Source organism: Myxine glutinosa, chromosome 9 (assembly GCF_964187855.1).
Source record: "Myxine glutinosa chromosome 9, kmMyxGlut1.1, whole genome shotgun sequence".
Lineage (NCBI taxonomy): Eukaryota > Metazoa > Chordata > Myxini > Myxiniformes > Myxinidae > Myxine > Myxine glutinosa.
In genome coordinates, this window is record NC_136269.1 from 101,949,673 (window position 1) to 101,973,478 (window position 23,806).

Below are 23,806 nucleotides of genomic sequence, written 5' to 3' on the forward strand. Positions count from 1 at the left end.
AACTACTCCTTCAAACTTTTGTGAGATCGTACCAAACTTCACATATCTCTGCCGTGGGTATGTCCTAAGGGTATTGTTTTTTTGAAAATTTAGAATTTTTTTTTAAAATGTTTTTTTCAACTTTAATTGTTTATAAAATGTAATATCACATATATTACGAAGATATTTGTGTAGAATAATTGTTTGTATTATGATTGGTGTAAATCATGACAACACAGCAACTCGGGTACTGTCATTATCCTCAGTTAAAACAAGCCCGTTCCTCTGTAACGGTGCGCGAGCCGAGCCAAGCTAGTATATGTATGTATGTATGTACGTTTATTTATATATATAGATATATCCCGGTGTGTACGCTGGTTAGAATAGGTACACCGTATCCCTGCGTGTCGTAAGAGGCAACAAAGAGGGTTGGCGTCAGGAAGGGCATCCGGCCATAAAAAAAAAACTGCCTCAAAAAAGAGAACCATGACAATCTCAACTACATATGGGCAGGGTACAGCCTGAAGTGGAGATCGGTTTCTGAGGTTTGGGACATGGAATGTAGGGACAATGACAGGGAGATCAGGAGAAGTGGTGGAAGTATTGGTCAGAAGAAGAGTGGACATATGTTGTGTGCAAGAGACGAGATGGAAGGGAAGTGGTGTGAGAATGGTGAAGGGTAGGCAGGGACAGAAATACAAGTCTGTGTGGCAATGGTGCCCGGAGGGCGTGAATGGTGTTGGTGTCCTGTTTTCTGAGGAGTTTGTAGACAGTGTGGTGAGTGTGACTAGAGTGAGTGATAGGTTGATGATGGTGAAAATGATGATTGGAAAGCTCTTGGTGAACGTCATCTCGGGATATGCTCCGCAGGTTGGTCGGAGCGATGAAGAGAAGGACAAGTTCTGGTGTGCGATGGAGAAGCTGATGGAAAACGTGAAAGATGAGGAAGTTGTTGTGGTAGGAGGAGACCTAAATGGACATGTGGGAGGGAGTATGGACGGTTTTGAGGGAGTTCATGGGGGTTACGGATATGGTGTGAGAAATGGAGAAGGTGAAAGGATTTTGGAGTTTGCTGATGGAGCTGATTTGTTGATTTGTAACACTCAGTTCCAGAAAGTGGATAATAAGCTTGTTACATACACGTCAGGTGGGTCTACGACAACCGTTGACGACCTGATGGTGCGTAGGTGAGATAAGGGGCACCTCCGGGACACAAAGGTGACCCTGGGGGAGGAGGCTGTTTCACAGCACCACTTGGTTGTCTGCGACATAAGGGTGAAAGGTGCGAGGAGAGCTCGGTGGGTGAAGTACCAATCGAGAATGAAGGTGTGGAGGTTGAAAGAGGTGACAGTAAGGGAGTCATCAAAAGAGAAGCTGAGTAGGGTAGAGGATTATGTGGTTGAGCTTGAACGTGGTTGGATGCCAATGAAAGATAGTCTGTTGGGAGCCGTTGGTGAGGTACGTGGATGGACAAAAGGACCACTGAGGCACTCGGAAACATGGTGGTGGGATGGTGAAGTTGGAAAGGGGATTGACGAGAAGAGGAAGAAGTTCAAGGAGTGGCAGAAGTCGAAGGGTACGGGAGCAGAAAAAGCAGAGCATGAAAGTTATAAGGCAGCCAAGAAGGCTGCAAAGAAAGAGGTAGCAAAGGCGCAGGAGGCATGTAGGAAAATGTTCGGAGAACGCTTGGATTCGGGAGAGGGTCAGAGAGCGGTATTCAGGATTGCAAAGCAGATAGCGAAAGAGAGGTGTGATGTGATGGGGGTGAGTTGCTTGAAGGATGAAGTGGAACAAATCGTTGTGTACCCAGATGGAATTAAAGGAAGATGGAAAAGATATATGGATATGCTGTTGAATACAGAGAATGAATGGGATGGCAACATTGAGAGTAACCCAGTTTTAGCACCGGCAGAGAAGATAACCGAGAAGGAAGTTGAGGAAGCGATAAAAGCAATGAAGAGTAGAAAAGCGGGAGGGCCGACGGGAGTTGTGGGAGGTATGTTGAAGGCAGCAGGAAGTTGGGGTGTGAAGAGAATGACAGAGATCTGCAATCTGGTGGTGAATTCTGTAATCTGGTGGTGAAGGCCGCATTCCAGTGGATTGGGAACTGAGTACCCTCGTCCCTCTATACAAGGGGAAAGGTGACCCTCTGGAGTGTGGCTCGTACCGAGCGATAAAGTTATTGGAGCATGGAATGAAGGTATTGGAAAGGGTGTTGGAGAGAAGGATAAGGAATAAGGTGAAGATCGACGAAATGCAGTTTGGATTTATGCCAGGAAGAGGAACGACAGACGCGCTCTTTATTGTGAGGCAGTTGCAGGAGAAGTACATGGAGAAGAGGAAGAAGTTGTTTCTTGGGTTTGTTGATCTGGAGAAAGCATTCGATAGGGTTCCACGCGAAGTATTGACATGGGCATTGAGGAAGTTAGAAGTGGAGGAATGGTTGATCAGAGTAGTGATGGCAATGTACAAAAGAGGGCGCACAGCTGCAAGGACGAAGGACGGGAAGAGTGGTGAGTTTGAGGTGAAGGTGGGAGTGCATCAGGGGTCGGTACTAAGTCCACTACTATTTGTAGCTGTGATGGAGGTGCTGGCTCAGAACGTAAAGGAGGGTTTACCATGGGAGTTGTTGTATGCAGATGATCTGGTGTTGATTGCGGAAAGTATGGATGGACTGAAGGAAAAGATGAACAAGTGGAAGGAATGTATGGAGACAAAAGGTGTGAATGTGAATATAGGAAAGACGAAGGTGATGGCAAGTGGTAAAGCATGTGGTGAGGTGGAAAGAACTGGGAAGTGGCCATGTGCTGTGTGCAGGAAGGGTGTCGGAGTGAACTCCATTCAATGTACAATGTGCGCTGAGTGGGTTCATCAAAAATGTAGTGGTCTGAGAGGGTCATTAACCAGTGTGGCAGCTACATTCAAATGTAAGGTGTGCACAGAGGTAGCTGCAGATGGAGGAAATGTTGAGTTGGATCTTGGAGACGACGTGAAGCTGAAAGGTGTGAAAAGATTTTGCTACCTCGGAGACATGCTGAATGGAGAAGGTGGATCAGACACAGCAACGATTGCTGGAGTGAGATGTGCATGGAAGAAGTTTCGGGAACTGAGTGGCGTGCTGATGAGGAGGGGAGTGTCGTTGAAGCTGAAGGGAAAGGTGTATGCTGCATGTGTGAGAAGTGTTATGATTTATGGGAGCGAGACATGGGTCATGAATGTAGAGCAGCAACGAAGGCTGGAAAGGGTGGAAATGGGAATGGTTTGGTGGATGTGCGGAGTATCGTTGAGAGAGAGGAAGACAAATGATGAATTGCAAAAGATGATGGGAATGGGAGGTTCAGATGTGATTGGGAGGGAGGATGGGAGGTTCAGATCACAGCCTGTGATTGATGCTGTGAAGAGGAACAGGTTCAGATGGTTTGGTGATGTGTTGAGGAAGGATGAAATGAGTGGTTGAGAAGAGTGATGGAAATGAATGTAGAAGGAAGTAGAGGACGGGGAAGACCGAGAAAGACTTGGCTAAAGATGGTGGAAGAAGAAATGCGGGCAAGGGGGTTAACAAGGAGAGATGCAGAAAATATGGCAAAATGGAGAAGATTGTCATGGGGACCGCAAGGCTAACCCCCGCTCTAGCATGGAAAATGGCCTTAAAATGCAAGTTGTTGTTGTTGTTGTTGTGTGTATATATATATATATATATATATATATATATATATATATATATATGTACATGGAGAAGAGGAAGAAGTTGTTTCGAGGAAGTTAGAAGTTATATATATATACATACATACATATATATATACACATATACATACACCCGTGCGAAGAATGCTTTTACTTCAGCATTGCCCAGGTAAAACAAAGTACACATTGGAGGTCGATGAAACACATTGGAGGTGGAGCTACACAGACACATTTACATAGAGAATTTTTCCCCTCCCCCACAACCCTGCGAGAGGCAGTGGCCACATAGCCTATGTTACCCCCCCCCCCCCTTCCTGCCCACAAAGTTGAATTTGTCCTCTGAGTTTGGAGTTTGTAACTTAAAAGGTGTGGCCATGCATAGAACACGTGTGTACATCAAATAAATATGTTTCTTGTTCCCCCACTCCCCCACCCCCACCTCCTACTTTTTGCTTCATAGGGAATCCTTGACATGCTACTTATGACTGACAGCACAGGGAGTGCAAATCCAACTCTTCAGGCTTTGCGGAACAACCTAGAGGCTGATGCTTACTTTGTCAAAGTAATCGGTGAGTGTCTCTCTTTAAAATAGCCAAGAGTAAAGCTGATATGAAGATTTTTACAGTAATTCGAGGTCTTCTGAGCCTTTCCTCGTCTTTGTCGTTTTGAGTAAGGGTTGAGTTACGTTTCCACATCACTTTTCGACATGATGATGAAATTTTGGTATTTTTTGGACGTTGTCCATTATGTATAACCGTATACCGTACTGTGCACAGAATACTTGGGTGTGAATTTGCACAAGCAGAAATGTCCGGAATGTGTGATAACATACGTGCTCTTAAACGTAGGCGTGTGTTCTAGTTGCAACGTTGTTACTGGCCCGCCCCCTCATGCACCTTATGTTGAACTTGGATTCAAATGTTCTCAAGCCATGTGGGCCTCACTAGATTTTTCACATCACCGATTCAAATATTCTGCCTCATCATGAGGTTTTAAAATGGATTAACAGCCTGAAGGCCTTCAGCTGAAAAACCAAACCCACACTTTGATAGGGCAACAAAAGAATTTTAACGAATTGTACACTTAAAAAAATAGCATTCTTATTTTAGTGGAGTAATTCTTTCATTCTGAAAATCGTGTACTTGCCTGTTTGGCATTCCCATCTAAGCTCACACTTAGTGGTGCGAGGATCCCAGCTTCAAGTCATGTATATCTTGCTGATTTTGTTCATTGCCTCTCAATCTTCTTTTCCTGTATGCAATATACTTATTTGCAAGCTCCTCTATAACTTAATGTGGCAGCCTCATGCAGACAGGTGAGTGACACGTGGCTGTTTTGGGGTCACATGGGCAGAGCAGCACGGAGGTCTAAAATACATAAATAAGCATTTTAAGCCATTTTCTTTTCAAAGGCAAATCGTTTTTGGCATGCAACCCCAAGCTTGTGCCGTCTGCGAGATAATGAGGGCATATCCTGAATTGGTATGTTAAAGCGATAAGCAAAGAGGAGCAAATGTTACCTTTCTTTATCTGACACCTGCATAGTCTGAGACATAAGAAGACGTTTGAAAAATCTTCCATCCTTGTGATCCGGAGTGAATTTTGTTTTTTTAAATAATGATGGCATGACCTGGATTGTGTGACACGTGGCAATGAAAAACCGTTGCCGAGCGATCGTGGAAGCCACGTGACACCCACCTGCCTGACACCCGCACCCGATGTTTTGTTGCATTAATTTCGGTGCTGTTCAAATTTACCCTGTGCTATGCATCGCATGTCGTGTGCTGAATACTGTAAGCCACCACACTCATTCTGTTTTTGGCTTTTCACACTGGAATTTTTTTTTTTTTAACTGAGAGATGTGAGATCTGGTTATTATTAATATTTATTATTCTCTTTCCATCCTCATCTGACGAAATGTACCATTAAGTGGGAGAGTCATCTGAGAGTTCTTTGGTTTTACGTGGCACCACCTCATTCATTCATTCATTTGGCAAATGATTTGCAGTGCTTTGGTCCATCCTGATACCATGCCAGGCATGCCATGGCTTTCATGTGACTATCTTCAAATGTCGTATGGCTATGCTTGCTATTATCGCTTTGTAATGTTGCATTTTCATCCATTTAGTTAAATTCAAAAAGGACAGTCTGCCACATGGACTGTTGTACATTCAGAAAAGTAGAACAAATCCTTTGCAGAGAAATATCCAATCGGAATACCTAAGTGTGACGTGAAGACCCAAAACCAGAGATTCCACCAAGCTTTCTGCTTGATGAAGAGGCCATGTTGTCACACACTCAAGTTTAGTAGTGGTCATGTTATTGATTGGCCTTTCTGTTCTCCAAAAAACTTGATGTAGTTGGCTTTTGCATAATATCAATTGTACATTCTTAACATGTCATCACTGTGGTCCTTCATGGTTAATTCCTACAAGTGAATTTTGGTTTATTGTTGTTGTACAAATTTGTGAGGTTTATTGTTATTGCCACCGAAGGTGGACAGAGTTATGATTTCACCCCTGTCTGTCTGTCTGTCTGTCTGTGAACAGGATATCTCAAAGTTGCTGATTAATGTAACCAAAATTTGTTGTGTGATTGTTGGAGAGGTTGTGTGTGTGAAAAGGATGAAATAATTCGATTTTGGTGAAGATCCGCATCCTGTTATTGGAATTTTAAAAAGTGATTCTTTAACATTGAGAGATAGGGCCAACAACGATATACAGCACGATGTCTCAAAAAGTTATGGACGGATTCAGATGAAACTTAGTGCACAGGTTCGGGTGTGACTAGGAAGAATTGATTCAATTTTGTTGAAGATCCAAATCCGGATCTGGAATCGAGAACTTTTGATGTGATTTTTTCACCATTGAGAGATTGGGCTAAAACCGATATATAGCACGATATCCCAAAAGGTATGGACGGTTTCGGATGAAACTTAGTGGACAGGTTGGATATGTGACACTGACAAATCAATTTGATTTTGAAGATCTGAATCTGGATCCAGATACAATAATCTTTTAGAATTCCTTAAATGAATCTTCACCATTGATCGAGTGATTAGGACAAAAACGATATATACAGTCGTGGTCAAAAATATTGGCACCCTTGCACTTTTTTCAAATAACTCACAATTTTCTCGAAAAATAAGTTGAAATTGACAAAAGTATTGGGACTCCACAATTCTTTATTTCACTGTTGATATTACAGAACCCTTGTTTTTTTTAATTCAGAACTTAATATATTCTTGTAAATCAGAAAATAAAAAGAAATGGCATTGACAAAATCATTGACACCCAAGACTTAATATTTGGTAGCACAGACTATGGACAAAATAACTGCAGTCAAGCGTTTCCTATAGCCAGGAATGAGCTTCCTACACCTTGCTACTGGCAGTTTGGCCCACTCTTCTTGTGCAAACTGCTCCAGTTCTCCCAGATTTGAAGGGTTCTTTCTCCCACCTGCTGTTTTCAGATCTCCCCACAGGTGTTCAATGGGATTTAGATCTGGAGTCATTGCTGGCCACTTCAGAACAGTCCAGCGTTTTGTCTTGAACCATTCCTGAGTGCTTTTTGAAGTGTGTTTGGGGTCATTGTCCTGCTGCAAGACCCATGACCTACGAAGGTCATGAAGAACGACGAAGAACCCAGCTTTCTGACACTGGGTTGAACATTGCGCTCCAAAATGCCTTGGTAATCTCCTGTTTCATGATGCAATGCACACATTCAAGGCACCCAGTGCCAGAGGCAGCACAGCAACGCCAAAACATCACTGAACCTCCTCCATGTTCGACTGTAGGGAAGGTGTTCTTTTCTATGAAGGTTTATTTTGTTTTCTGTAAATATACAGATGATGTGCTTTACCAAAAAGCTCGAATTTGGTCTCGTCTGTCCGCAGGACATTCTCCCAGAAGGATTTCGGCTTGTTCAGGTGTATTTTCGGCAACCTCCAGTCGGGCTTTCTTATGTCTCTCTCTCTCAGCAGTGGGCTCCTACCATAGAACCCACTTTCATTGAGTTGGCGATGGATGGTGTGAGTTGAAACTGTCATACCTTGTGTCTGAGAGTCAGCTTGAATCTCAATCTCTCAGTCAGAACGAAAGTCTTTTTTTTCTCCACAATTCGAACAATCCTTCGCTGCAATCTTCGATCAAGTTTTCTCTTGCGGCCACGTCCAGGGAGGTCGGCTACAATGCCATGGGTCTTAAACTTCCTGATAATGCGTACGTTGGACACAGGAACATCAAGGTCTCTGGAGATGGACTTGTAGCCTTGAGATTGTCCACGCTTGGCTACAATCTTGTGTCTGACCTCCTCATACAATTATCTGGTTTTCTTTCTTTTGTCCATGCTCATTGCGGTACACAAAGTGACACAAAACAGCAGAATGACTCCTTTTCTCGATTCAAACTGGTTGAATGAGTGATTTTTATATTACAGGAACCTGCAACTCACCACAGATGAGTTCAATTCCAAAGTAAAAGAGAATCATCTGCTTGAAATCTAATTATTTCCAACAACTTCTAAAAGGTGCCAATTATATTGTCTGGGCCATTTTAGGATTTCTGTGTGGAATAAGCGAAGATTTAGTAATTTTTTCAGCTTTTTTTTGTTTTGTTCCACTGCAAACCAAAGAAATACATGTGGATACCAAAACATTTTTTTATTTCAACAATTTTCTGGAAGAAATGGTGCATTATTTGAAAAAAGTGCAAGGGTGCCAATATTTTTGGCCACGACAGTAGCATGATATTTCGATAAGTTGTGGACCAATTGTGACAAAACTAGCTGAATGAGTTGGATCGGTGACAAGAACGAGCTGATTCGACTGTTGTTCAGGTTTGGATCCAGATCTGGCCTATTCAGTGGAATATAAAATGAAAACTGTTCAGCCTAGCAGAAGAATGTGCTCTAGGGAGTGTTATAGTTTGTTTATTTATTTGGTAGGTCTCGTGGAGGCCTATTTGGCCAAATAAAGCACTTCAATCAAGGTTGAAACTGTGCTTTACTCAACACATATGCAGTGCCGATAGAAATTCTACACCCCCTTTCAAAATTTTCACCTTTTTTGCCTTATAGCCTGGAATTCAAATGCATTAAATCAGGCTTTTTCCAACTGTTTTCATGCATCATATCCCACAACTTCCAAATGAAAAACAAATTCCACAAATTTCACAAAATTAATTCAAAATACAAATCTAGAATATCTTGGTTGGATATTCCAACACTCCCCTTAGTTGGTCCACTCTCCATATAAGCAATTTTAAATTAGCTCAGGTGTAACCATTCACCTTCAAAATGACGCACCAAGTTAATTGGCCTCCACCTGTGTTAAATTGTAGTGATTCTGATTATTTCAGAATAAAAATGGCTGTTCCTGTAAGTTTTCTCTCCTGGGTAGTGCATTTTACAGCAAAGACTCGACCATGAGCACCAAGGAGTTTCAAAGACCTTCGGGATAAAGTTGTGGAGAGGCACAGATCAGGGTATGGGTATAAAAATATTTCAAAGGCCTTGAATATCGTTTGGAGCACAGTCAAAACAATCATTAAGAAGTGGAAGGCGCATGGTTCCACCAAGACCCTGCCTAGATCAGGCTGTCCCTCCAAACTGGATGACCAAGCATGGAGGCGACTCATCAGAGAGGCCACCAAGAGGCCAATGGCAACTTTGAAAGAGCTACAGGTCTTTATGACGAAGACTGGTCACTGTGTGCATGTGACAACAATATCCCAAGCATTCCACAAGTCTGGCATGCACGGTAGGGTGGAAAGAAGGAAGCCATTACTCAAAAAGGCTAACTTTGAGTCCCGTGGGGTATGCAAAAAACATTCCAGAGATTCTGAAGACATGCGGCAAAACGTTTTGTGGTCTCATTAAATCAAGAAGGAATTTTTTGGCCTAAATGCAAAACGTTACGTTTGGCGCAAACCCAACACTCCGCTCCATATCTCAACCCTCAGATTGGCAGTCTGCAGCCTCAACACTCTCTGCAGACCTGGACAAAATCACAGACTGGTCAAACAAGTGGAACGTGTCTTTCAATCCTGACAAATCTCACACTCTTACGATGTCTCTCCGAAAAGACCGTATGGACAACCCTCCCATCTACTTTCTCAACAATCCTCTCCAAAAAGTTCTGTCACTCAATCTCTTGGGTCTCACAATCTACCATGATCTTTCCTGGGAAAACCACATTTCCAAGCTGGCCTCCAAAGCCAGTCGCCGACTGGGCATTCTCCATCGTGCGAAGTCCTTCCTTGGCACACCTGAGCTCACCACATACATGGCTTTCATCCACAGCTCAATGGAATACTGCTCTCCCCTCAGGGCTGCTGCTCCTGCCTCACACCTTGCTCGGCTTCACGCTGTTGAAACCAAAGCTTTCAGAATCATTGGAATCTCCCGCGATGAAGCCAACTCTTAGGGCCATTCACTCACTCACCGCAGGCAGGTTGGTGGTCTTTCTGTCTTCTACCGACTCCTCTCTGGCCGAGCCCTCCCCCCCACCCCCAGCCCTGTCTGTGCTCTGTCCCCCAAATACTCCTACAGGTTGCACAAGATCTGCCAGCAATCCTCTTCTAGTGAAACTGTCAAAATCAAGACTCGCTGCTCACCTTCACTCCTTCATTTCTCTTTACTCCCGCCTCTGGAACAAACTCCCTCACTCTCTTCAATCCCTCTCATCCCTCCAGGTCTTTAAAACAGCTGTTCACCACCATCTCTTATCTTCCCTCATCCAAAACATTGATCTTTTCTACCCCTGTTAATTCACCCCAGATCCACTTTTCTGAAATATCAACTTCTTTCCTGGAAGTCCTATCTGTGTCTGTGTTTTTTTTTTTTTTTCAACCTCTCCCACCCCCTACCCCCTTCCCACACCTCCTCCCCCCTTCCCACACATCCTCCCTCCAAGCCCTCTCCCTCCTACAGATCTCCCGATGTCCCTATCTCTCAAATGTTGTACTTCTGTGCTTCTCCCTCTCTTCCCATCTCGTCTCCCGCTCCCTTTTTTTTTTTTTTTTTTTTTTTTTGTATACTGAATCGAGGTTCGTGAAAGAGCTAACATTTACTTCACAAACAAATCAACCTGACAAACAAAATATATAAAAAGAGGGAGCGGAAATCAAGATGGGGAGAGAAGGGGAAGCACACAAACACAACATTTGAGAGCAGGGAGATGTGTGGAAGGGAGAGGGCTTGGGGGGGAGGAGGCATGGGAATGGGGGGGGGGGGGGGAGGGAGAAGTATAAAACACAAGGACACCAAGGACTTCCAGGACAGAAGTTGGTATTTCAAAAAAGTGGAATTGGGGTGAAATTAGCGGGGGTAGAAAAGATCAAGGTTTTGGATGGGGGAAGATAAGAGATGGTGGTGAACCGCTGTTTTAAAGACCTGGAGGGTGGAGTGGGATTGAAGAGAGTGAGGGTGTTTGTTCCAGAGGCGGGAGAAAAGAGGAATGAAGGAGTGAAGGTGAGCAGAGAGTCTTGATTTTGGCAGTTTGACCATAAGAGGGTTGCAGGCAGATCTTGTGCGACCTGTAGGAATATTTGCGGGACAGAGCCCAGAGAGAGCTGGGGGGGCAAGGCCAGAGAGGAGTCGGTAGAAGACGGAAAGACCACCAACCTGCCTGCGGTGAGTGAGTGAGAGGCCCTTGGAGTTAGCTTCATCGCAGGAGATTCCAATGATTCTGAATGCTTTGGTTTCAACAGCATGAAGACGAGCTAGGTGTGAGGCAGGAGCACCAGCCCAGAGGGGAGAGCAGTATTCCATTGAGCTGCGGATGAAAGCCTTGTATGTGGTGAGGAGCTCAGGTGTGCCAAGGAAGGACTTCGCACGACGGAGGATGCCCAGTCGGCGACTGGCTTTGGAGGCCAGATTTGAAATGTGGTTTTCCCAGGAAAGATCATGGCAGATAGTGAGACCCAAAAGCTTGTGTGACAGAACTTCTTGGAGAGGATTATTCAGAAAGTGGATGGGAGGGTTGTCCAGTCGGTCTTTTCGGAGAGACATCGTAAGAGTGTGAGATTTGTCAGGATTGAAAGACATGTTCCACTTGTTTGCCCAGTCTGTGATTTTGTCCAGGTCTGCAGAGAGTGAGGAGGCTGCAGACTGCCGATCTGAGGGATGAAGAATGGAGCGACAGAGTAGAGTCATCAGCAAAGAGATACAGAGGATTTTCAAGAGAGTCAGAGAGATCATTGATGAAGACCAGAAAAAGCACAGGGCCCAGAACACTGCCTTGTGGAACTCCAGCCTGAACAGGAAGAGGAGATGAGAGAAACCCATTCAGGGCCACACGTTGACTACGACTAGAGAGGAAGTCCGCCAGCCATGCGTGGAGATTTCCATGGATACCAAAAGAGGAGAGTTTGGGCAGCAGAGCGGGGTGCCAGACCGTATCGAAGGCACGTGATATGTCAAGGGAGACGGCTCTAATTTCCTGTTTGGCATTGAGGACCTCCATCCATTGTTGAGAAAGCAGAAGCAGCATGTCCAGAGTAGAGTGTCCAGGTCTGAAACCAAATTGATGATCAGAGATCAAGCCATTGGAGAAGAGGAAAGATTTCATATCTGAAGCAATGATGGATTCCATGACTTTGCTGATAATTGGGAGAAGGCTGATTGGTCTGTAGTTGCTGGGATCTGTTTTTGCACCTTTTTGTGCAAAGCGGTGATGTTGGCAGATTTCCAAGCAGATGGATGACTTTCGTCTTATGTGTCCGTTTGTTTTTTGTCATTAATGTTAGCTCTTACACGAGCCTCGATCTTGTATCCCCCCCCAAAAAACAAACAATAAAAAAGACTTTCTACAGGTACTGTAGGTTATTGCACAAAATTGCATCAGCATTTTGCCTGGCAGTGCAGAATTCAATAAAATAAATAATACTTCATTTGCAAAAAGAGCAGATTCGAAATCTGGAGTGTTTAAATCGAACATACACACCACTTTAGAATGCATTGACTTTGGGCTTGTGGGCTGGGGTCCGCTGATACATACGTGGTTTACCAATGGGGTTATTGGGTAGCAGTTTGGCACTACACTGCTTTATCATGTGACATATGTAACCAGGGAACCACTGGTAGGCGTGAATGACCCACTAAATATGTAAATTAGCCGATGGTTTGAAAAAACTAGTGAAAGCACCATACAGAGATCTTTCCTACCAACTTGCATCTAAATCGGGTGAATATTTTTTGAGAAGTCTCAAGTAGTGATCCTGGAATGGTAATGACCGTTGATCTTTAAATTGACTTACTTAATATGCCATTTTTTGAACGGATTTGCAAGGCATTAGGAGGTCTTGGTCCTCAGAAGTTTTTCCAAAGTTTGGTGAAAATGAGACAATTAATTTTAGCATCATGGGCGATGAATTACACACCCTAAATACACCACTTTTTCTCAATATACTTAGCGGGACATTTCCTCAGGAGGAATTTCCTCCTCCCCATGGATGTCAACCGATGGGGATTGTCTGTGTTCTATCCTTTTCAAGCAAGGAAACAGCATGTACCATTTTTCGAGTCTTTTGTACGACTCAAAGCGGTCCAAACCGGATGGGTGTTTTTTAGGAGAAACAATCTCATTGCGAGATGGCCGTTGGCTCCGTATGGGACCGGGAGCCCATTCGCCCTTTGCCAAGTGTTGTTTTTGGTCCTGGCAGGGTGTCAGTCACCCTCTCCAATAACAAAGCCAGTGAGGGGTGTCTGTTTAGTCTCTGTTTTTCGTTACGTTTCATCAAATTTGTGTGTGTAGTTCCGTAGAAGAAAGCAAACACCTATTTGGGTGGGGGGAGGCAAACCTGGACTTGACCCCTGCCTTAGACTCCCTTAGTCCCAGATTATTAGCTCACCTGGAACGAAGTTCAGGGGAGCTTATGCGATGGCACGTTGTCAGTCCGTAAACACTTGAAACTTCTTCTCGAAACCGCTGATGCGATTGCGACCAAATTTGGCACAAATTATATTTGTTGTGTTGTGACTAAAGTTTGTTCACGGCATTAAAAAAATATCGGTGTCTTTGGCTGTTTACTGGGGTCAAAGTGGATCCAGGTTTTGACCTCCCAAAATAGGTATTTGCTCTCTTTTCTGAAACTACACACATAATTTTGATGGAACTTGACCACAACCTTCACCACCCGTGATGTACCAAAGTTTGTTCACGGCATTTAAAAAAATCTGGTCCTTTGGCGGTCTACAGGGGGGGGTTGCCCCCCAAAATAGGTATTTGCTTTCTTCTCAAAAACTACACATGCAATTTCGATTAAACTTCACCACAACCTTAATCACCCATGATGTACCAATGTTTGTTCAGGGCATTAGAAAAATTGGTGTCTTAGGAGGTATATGGGGTTGGGGGGAGGGAGGGTTGCCCCCCAAAATAGGTATTTTTTTGTTTGTTTGTTTAAAGTCTTATGATTATGTTAGTATGATTCTGCATGCCTCCTTGTCTTCTAGCAACCATTGAAATTGGTTTAAAATACCCTTAGTCGGTGCAGTGTACTGTTTATTCTACCAGGTGAGCACCAGGGGTATTGCCCCTTTGTTTAGGTCATCTCATCTCGATTCTCAAAGAGGTGAACTTGTAAAATGGGCTGTGATGTCAGAATGCCTGTTCGTCCGTCCGTCCGTCTGTTAACTTTTTGCTCCTCCATTGTGGCTGATTCTTCTGAAACTTGACACACGGATACAAGGCAGTAGCCCGCACAATCGTTCAGGCTTCGATTTTTTGGTTTTGGATCATGGGGCTCCCAGTGGAGGTTTATCCCTTAACTTTGGATCCCTACTCGTCCCTTATTAGTCCCCTACCGGTGTACACCGGAGGGGACTATAGGTTTGCACGCCGTCACTCCGTTCGTCAGTCCATCAGTCCGTCACGCAAAAAACAGTTTTCCGGACTTTTTTTCTAAACTCTTAATGCTAACGATTTCAAACTTGGTACATGGTTTCCTCATGATAAGTTACAGATCAAGTTCGAACTTCACGACGTTTCGAGCATTTTTGACAAAGTTATGGCACTTTGAACTTTGGGAATTCTGATAATTCTGATGATCCTTAACTCAGTGCCATTTTAAGTTTTAATTTCCTTTAAAAACCATTTTCTCTGCAATAATAGGACCGATTGAGATCAAATTTTCACCGTAGAGGGGACTCGGTCTGTATAATATTTTAATGGTAATTATGACGCCACAGGTCACGTGGTTCGGTCGCCATTTTGTTTTTCGTGAAAACAGGAAAACCCCTTTTTCTCTGCAACGGCTGAACAGATCGAGGCCAAACTTTGCAGGCAGAATCACACACCCATGACGAACAAAAAAGTCAGTGAGCGTGACGTCATGCATCACATGGTTTCAGAGTTATGACGTTAAGCATGAACCTTTAAACCCGAGCTCCTCCCTCATTTTTGATCCAATCGAGGGGAAACTTCACCGATCTGTTTGGCATGTCAATCTACTAAAATGTCCTTTTGGAATTTGCGGGAGGGCACGTGGTTTGGGAGATATCGTTAATTATTTTTAAAATATTTTAAAAATGGATATCTCTTGAATCGCTAGTACCTCAGACCGTGAGTTGTTAATAATTTATATAATTCACACAGTGCAATACGTGCAGGCCGCTCCACGGAGCGACCTTGCGGGCTTATCAACGAGGCGAGGCATGACACACATGTGTCTCAGCATACCTCAGATCAAGTTTGAAAACCAGCATCAACCGTGCATAAATTTGCATGTTCGATCATTTTTGACAAAGTTATGGCACTTTGAACTTTGGTAGGGGACATGTATTGCAGCGCAATACTCAGAATGCTTGTTTATTCTAGAGTTCTCCTCAAGCCGCACCCCACGCCCTGAGCCTCGTCTCGCGAACGTCAAACGCGCGACACAGCGCGCGCTTTCCGGAGGGGCGGAGCCAAGCCAAGCAACATATATATACACATCGATCATTGATCGTGAACCGGAAAATATAATAAATTACTGATGTTTAGCGACTCGAAAGGTTCTTTATCAATAACTTATTTTGTCGTGCTTCTGTCTGCCTGTCTGCAAGGTGTATAAATCGAAGTCACGAGTGCGAATCACAGGTGAGCCCGTCCTGAGGTAATTAGCGATTGGGAACGATTCAGATAACCGTTTGGTAATTTCCCCAACAATTTTCCGGACGACAGACTGCCGGTAGGGGACATGTATTGCAGCGCAATACTCAGAATGCTTGTTTATCAACCGATTGCTCTGAAACCAGATAACTGCAAATCCCCCACTGCTCCCCTCCCCCAGGGTGTCCCCCAAGGTTCAGTTCTTGGCCCCCTCCTCTTCATCCTGTACCTGTCCGCCCTCGGTCACTTAATCCGCCGTCATGGTCTCCAATTCCACTGCTTCGCCGATGACATCCAGCTTTTCATCTCCACCAAGTCCATCTCCACCGCCACCCACTCTATCCTGACAAACTGCATCACTGAAATAAAATCCTGGCTTCAAATCAACTTCCTCAAACTTAACTATGATAAATCTGAAATAATCATCATTGGCCCAAAAACGCTCACCAAATCCACCCATAACTTTGCCCTCAACATCGACGGTTTCCCAGTATCCACCTCCGCTCACGTCCGGAATCTTGGCATCATCTTTGACCAAACCCTCTCCTTCGACAAATACACTAAACGGATCACAAAGACGGCCTTCTTTCACCTGAAAAACATCGCCCGTCTCCGTCCATCCCTCTCCTCCATGGCTGCAGAAACCCTCATCCACGCCTTCATCACCTCCCGTCTGGACTACTGCAATAGCCTCCTTTATGGTTCACCCTCAACAATCACCAATAAACTCCAATACATTCAGAACTCCGCTGCCTGTCTACTCACCCATTCCCGGACCCGTGACCACATCACCCCCGTCCTTTACAAGCTTCACTGGCTCCCCATCTCCCAGAGAATCCAGTACAAAATCCTCCTCTTGACCTACAAAGCCCTCCATAACCTGGCCCCATCCTACCTGACTGACCTCCTCTCCAGACACACTCCCACCCACAACCTCCGCTCTGCTGGTACCAACCTCCTGACCCCCCCCCCCCCCCATCCGGACCAAATTTAGATCCTGGGAGGACAGGGCCTTCTCCATCGCTGCTCCCACCCTCTGGAACTCACTACCTCACACCATCAGACTCCTCCTCACTCACCACATTCAAAACATCACTCAAGACCCACCTGTTCAACACTGCATTCAACATTTAACCCACAGCATTTAACCCCTGACTATCTCTTCTCCTTCTCCCTCCTTTTGCTTTGATTATTTACCGATTGATTTCTGTCTTTTTGCACTTGTTTTTTGTACTCTGTCAAAGCGTCTTTGGGCTTCTTGAAAAGCGCTATATAAAATAAATGTATTATTATTATTATTATTCTTACTTTGGTCCATAGGATTGCCCGGTCTTGGATGTTTCGATTTCGTATCAGGGTCCCCTTCCTCCCCTGCCCCTCCCCTACACCCCCATTCAAACAGCAGTGTCCTGTACTACAACCTCAAGAGATGACCGTCAGTCCACTCTGTGCTATTTTTATTTTAATGCTGTGAACAAACTTTCGTCCATCAAGGGTGATGAAGGTTGTGGTCAAGTTTCATTAAAATTGTGTATGTAGTTTCGGAGAAGATCATTGTGTTTACATACTGATTGACTCACTGATTAACTCAGATTAACTCACTGATTGACTCACTGACTGACTCACTGACTGACTCACTGACTGACTCACTGACTGACTCACTGACTGACTCACTGACTGACTCACTGACTGACCGACTCACTCACTGACTGACTGACTCACTGACTGACTGACTCACTGACTGACTGACTCACTCACTGACTGACTGACTCACTGACTGACTGACTCACTCACTGACTGACTCACTGACTGACTGACTCACTGACTGACTGACTCACTGACTGACCGACTCACTGACTGACTGACTCACTGACTGACTGACTGACTCACTCACTGACTGACTGACTCACTCACTCACTGACTCACTCACTCACTGACTGACTCACTCACTGACTCACTGACAGCGTGCGATGCTAATACCTCACCTGAAGTGTGTTCGAGGTGAGCTAATGAACAATGTCCCAGGTGAGCTAAAATAAATCAAACACACATCACATCAGGTTCTTTGCAGGTTCTGTTCTTTCGATAAAATCACCTGGGTGTGTGGATCTGTGAAGGGGAAGGTAAGTCATTGGCATTTGCAGGTTAAACCATTTTGGAAGCATATCTGTCTGGCCTCCAGCAATGGATATTAACTGTCTCAAATTATTCAATGCAACTGAAAACACTTGAATGTTAAATGATAAAGGTATAAAAAATTAACTTTTTGATATCAGACAATTTTTAACATTCGCACACCTTGCCCACTTAAAAGTTCACAGGCACAAATGTTTGATATAATGAATATATATGGTTTCACTGAACACTTAATCGTATTTTTTTCTTGAATCCTCATCTTGGAAGAAAGATTTTAATGTTTTTTGTCATCTTTTATGCTCGATTGGCCCCGTTCTCCAAAAAACGATGATTTGTTTATGTGCGGCCTACATACACTAACAAAGTACTGAGAATGCCAGCTAGATGTGTTATTGCTGGTTGTAGCAAAACATCCAAATATGGTGTGAGTATACATGTTTTACCACAGGATCCAGCTGTAAGGAAAAAAACATGTTTTTTTTACATTTTATTTAGCATCGACCATGATCGCCACAACTTTAGTAATCAACCAGTAACTGTATACGTTACATATCAGACATATTTACAAGTACAGCCATATCAGACAAAGCAGGGCTAATAGTAATATACGCGTAGCTTCGATGTGCCAAGATGTAAATCCAATGTGCCAAGATGTAGATGTAAATCAAGAGAAACAGAGAAAATTATGAAATTATGTTTAATCTCCGTTACCATGGTGTATAGTTTGACAGTAACACACAACTTACACATTTTAATGCCTGTTATTTGTGGACCAGCCCCTCAAACCCCAAATCCTGGGAGGGGGCTAACTGATGAAGTGCTGATGTAATCTTAAACATTTTACATGTCTATGTTACGACAACCCCCGACTTACCATTGCCATTCTATTTGATCACGAATTGGTGGAGTAAACATAAGACATGATCATTAGATAGATATTGATTACATACACGGAACTTTGACACACAGGAGAAGGCCATTTGACCCACCATGCCTGTGCTTTCTCCACACTCTCCATTATTAGAATGTATTAGATCATAAGAATATTAGATCAAGGTCTTGGGATTACCAGGCATTCCCACGGCAAGTACCAACCCAGGGGTGTGTTCTTTGGCTGAAAGCCAGCCCAGGGGTGTGTTCCATTACCAATCGGCTAACTATTGCTTGCCAAGCCAGCCGTTCCGTATTAACTGTTTGGTTGGAATGCTTGCTTGAGTGCTTGAGCTGCTTGGCGAATTCTCCAGAAGCTGATTGGTAATGGAACACACCTCTGGACACCACTGCATTACAAGGTGTTACAGGTTAGGCCAAGAACTTGTAATTTTGGCAGAGCACCAGCACACACTAGTATACTGCGAAACACCATAGGATCTTTCACGTCCACCAGCAAATGCTTCACACTCGTAATGTTCTTCTAAAGGATGGCATACTCAATGAAGCACCAGTATGGCAGTATATAGTCTGCTTATGAATCAAACCCAGAATATATGGTTATTATGCATATTCATATATGGTTACTTCTGACGTATTCTCCCAACCCAATAATTATATAGGAAAGACATAATTCGGATATACAGGTGTACATATTTGTTATCAGACACTAGTCAAAAATATTATATGTGCTTATCACATGCAAGGCCTGATAGGATGTTGTGGTAATGGTGTACACCTGTATGGTATTGAGCTGTCTAATCTGGGTGGAATTCTTGACCCAACGATAAACTGTCAGATTGGTGCTTTGGTAGGCAGGGTATTGCATCACAAAGTATGCCAACCCTTGTATTATTTCAAATATCCCTCATTAGATTTGCACAAATATTTATTATGTCGGGTGTCTCATTTTCAAGCATTAGTGGACGTTAATGATCCGATGACGTCTTTTGCGGAATGGGCGAGTTATTGCCGGCATCCTGAATCAAATTTAAATGGGGAATGTTTAACTAAAACATTAATCTTCGTCAGGAATCGTCAAAACCCCCTCGCGGCCTTGGCGGCAAAACCGTAGGCTGCACTGCCGTGGGCACGAACTAGGCCTCGCGCACCCTCGTTTGCCCAGCCGCACTCGTCTTCGTCGTCCTTGCGCGGGAAACTACAGTTCTCGGTCCGCAGTTCCCTCCTCCTCACGATCACGATGAAGATGTCGGAACACGACCGTTCACCACCGGATCCAGCAACCGAGGGATACAAAATCGTGGCTGCTCCCAATGAATGTCCCTCGCTCAAGAGCGCACCGTATATATCCCCGTTCTTTAAGAATGTTCTTCGCTCCGGAACACCCCAACACAAGAGACAAAGCCATGAGGATAGCGAGAGAAGAAGAAAGAGACAAACTGTCAGGACATGACTGTTCGTGATGAATCTCCCTTGCGCAAGAGCTGAAAATGTCGGCCGTGTGTTCCTTCATAGTCAAGGCTCTGACGTCATCTCACGACGTCTCCGTGTCCGCTCCTATCAGAGAGTCCCATCTTAGCAGTCCTTTCGTCAATCAAATCCCGGACCAATCACTGCTCTTTGAGGCGTGGCTTCACAGACCTTTTGTGCCTCTGTGCTCACCAGATCGATGTTATCCACGGTCGTGCTCAATGTCCTGTTTCCGGTTGGTTTTTATTTGGTGTGGTTAATTGGCGATTTCTTACTATTTGTGTGTGCTGCGTGGCATAAGGAACAGAGGAAAAAATAACAGAGGCCATTACATGCAGGGGATTAATTACCCATAATCCCTAGCTAATTAACAAACCCAACCCCTCTCATGGGGACGAAGATACACTTACACGACATCCGGTCGAAACGAATTTCCTACTTATGATGCATGGGGTTTCTTCTTCTTCATCGCTACATACGGAGCATGGTAATCTATACACTCTACCTGGCTCTAAGGTAATTTTGTCTACCCCCTACAAACGTAACGATATTTAATTTGAAAGCAAAAATTATGGCACTTAGGTGGAATTTGTTTTGAAATGTATAGTTCTTCTATTTACAGAACACTATACATCAACAACACAACAGGCATTTTAAGGCCATTTTCCCTGCAAGAGCGGGGGTTAGCCTATAATCATATAACCTTACAGAACACTGTAATCATAGAAAATAGAATATTTGAATGTGCATGTGAACCTTCGCTGCAAATTCTCATAACTCTTTTTTTTTTGGTAACTCCAATATTTTGTCCAGCTGTAATTTTAAGGAGTTGCCCCAAACAACTCTGCAGTAATTTAGTCAAGACAATATCAAGGCGGACTATAGTACAAGCAGAACTGATTTAGGAAAATAATATTTTAATTTATTTATGATACCAATACTTAGAAATGGATTTACATAAAGTAACCATATGCTTTTTCAATGTTAATTCAATAGTCCAATGATAATATTTTTTGGAATGAATCCTCAATATACTTGTATCATCAAATAAAATAGGTCCAAGAAGCACAGAGACCGAATTGCTGAAAAACACGTTTCGATTTCCATATTGCATGTTTCAACCATTTTCATCATTTTTATAATCATCGGAAACGGTTATTTTCCATTTTTGAACTTGCCTTGTCTTTCACTTTCTAATATTTTGCAATCTCCTTTCACTTTCTTCCCCCTATCCCATGTTCAAATAATTCCCTCAACCATCAGTGCTGAGTGGTCTTTGTGGAAACAAATGTGGGTCAAAAGAATCGGTATGTACTTTTACATCCTTTAATATTTTATTTATATCCTTTCTCCCAACTCCTCCATCCTCTTCCCTCATCACTGTCGCCTCCTTTTACTGCAGTGTTTGTGGCATTTTCCTTTCAGTAAGCCGTATATTCCCTGGAACGATTTGTTCTTGCATGTTTGGTCTTGTCATTTCATGCTTGCCGTATTATATACATTTCGAAATAAACTGTTAAAAGCAGTCTGTTACAAAGTTAAAAGCACAAAAGCAAATAAACTGTTAAAAGGAAAGATGCACTTTTTCCCCTTTTTCTCAATTTCATCAGTTTGGTGTGAACCAGCCAGGACCATATATTGAGTACACCACAGTGAATGCCGCTGGTAATGAACAGAAAGCATCAGGTAAGATCACTTTTCAGCCACCGTAGTTAACTGAAAATATGGCGAGAATGCTTAACCAAACATGTCAGAGAAATTGTGGAAAGTGATTCTTTATTTTCTGCTGTGCTACCAGTAAGTGCTTGCTGATACTGAAATCAAAACCCATATATTCCCTAACATCACTTAGCTCAACATAACTTCCTCCTTTTCCACACTTCCCTATCCTTTCCTCTCCATCCCCATTCATCTTTATTTTCTCACCGAAGAGGGAAGCTGAAAGAGACAAATTAAATTGGTTTTGTGTCAAGTTGTATGGGCTACCAATGAGATATTATACTTTTATGATCTGGCCAGTTTTGAGTCACGTCATTGATGTTTTCTTCTGAAAATTGATCTGAGTTTTTTTTCACGTTATTACATCCTCCACCAAAGGTGGATGGAGGTTATGCTTTCACCCCTGTCTCTCTGTCTGTGAACAAGATATCTCAAAAGGTTGTGGACGGATTTGGACACAATTTGGTGGAGCGGTAGCATGTCTGACAAGGATGAAATGATTAGATTTTGGTGAGGATCCAGATCCGGCTAGTATAATTTTTAAAGTGATTCTTCACCATTCAGCGATAGGGCCAAAGACGATATATAGCAGGATATCTCAAAAAGTTGTGGACTAAACTTGGTGAACAGGTTGTGTGTGTGACAAGGACGAATCGATTTGAGTTTAGTGAAGATCTGAATGTGGATTCGGATGCGAGAATTATTTAATTCACCAAGTAATTCTTCACCATTGAGAGATTGGGCGAAAAGCGATATAAGTGCATATCAAAAAAAATGTAATCCGAATTCAAGGGGTTAATATGCAAAGGTTATTAATTTTGACAATTTACATGTGGTTTACTAATTAAGAGGAGATCCTCAGCTTTTTTTTTTTTTTTTTTTTTTGTATACAAGATCGAGGCTCGTGAAAGAGCTAACATTAATCACACAAAAAGACAAACCGACACACAAAACACAAAAAACAAGGGGAGTGGCAGACAAGATGGGGAGAGAGGGGGAAGGACACAAAAGAGAGGGGGAAGAGGGGGAAGGACACAAACACAACATTTGAGAGCAGGGACATCGGGAGGACTTGGGGGGGAGGTGGGAGAGGAATAAAACATATGAACACTGCAAGGACTCTGGGGTGAATTACCGGGGGTAGAAAAGATCAAGGTTTTCGATGGGGGAAGATAAGAGATGGTGGTGAACAGCTGTTTTAAAGACCTGGAGGGAGGAGTGGGATTGAAGGGAGTGGGGGAGTTTGTTCCAGAGGCGGGAGAAAAGGGGAATGAAAGAGTGAAGGTGAGCAGAGAGCCTAGACTTTGGCAGTTTAACCATAAGAGGGTTGCAGGCAGATCTTGTGCGACCTGAAGGAATATTGGGGGGACAGAGCACAGAGAGAGCTGGGGGAGCAAGGCCGGAGAGGAGTCGGTAGAAGACAGAAAGACCACCAACCTGCCTGCTGTGAGTGAGTGAAAGGCCCTCGGTGTTGACTACATCGCAGGAGATTCCAATGATTCTGAAAGCTTTGGCCTCAACAGCGTGAAGCCGAGCAAGGTGTGAGGCAGGAGCACCAGCCCAGAGGGGGGAACAGCATTCCATTGAGCTGCGGATGAAAGCCTTGTATGTGGTGAGGAGCTCAGGTGTGCCAAGGAAGGACTTCGCACGACGGAGGATGCCCAGTCGGCGACTGGCTTTGGAGGCCAGCTTGGAAATGTGGTTTTCCCAAGAAAGATCATGGCAGATAGTGAGACCCAAAAGCTTGAGCGACAGAACTTCTTGGAGAGGATTGTTGAGAAAGTAGATGGGAGGGTTGTCCAGTCGGTCCTTTCGGAGAGACATTGTAAGAGTGTGAG

At 43.7% G+C, this 23,806-nt stretch overlaps 1 protein-coding gene across 2 annotated transcripts in view; it reads left to right on the forward strand.

Annotated features, from left to right (window-relative positions):
- Positions 1 to 23,806, forward strand: part of ITFG1 (integrin alpha FG-GAP repeat containing 1) — a 220,484-nt gene that overhangs the window by 118,255 nt on the left and 78,423 nt on the right. For both annotated transcript variants that reach the window (XM_068128708.2, XM_068128709.2), the window contains exons 12-14: positions 4,124 to 4,232; positions 21,513 to 21,556; positions 21,860 to 21,935. In XM_068128708.2, the coding sequence (XP_067984809.2) occupies positions 4,124 to 4,232; positions 21,513 to 21,556; positions 21,860 to 21,935 (229 nt within the window). The remainder of the gene's footprint in view (positions 1 to 4,123; positions 4,233 to 21,512; positions 21,557 to 21,859; positions 21,936 to 23,806) is intronic.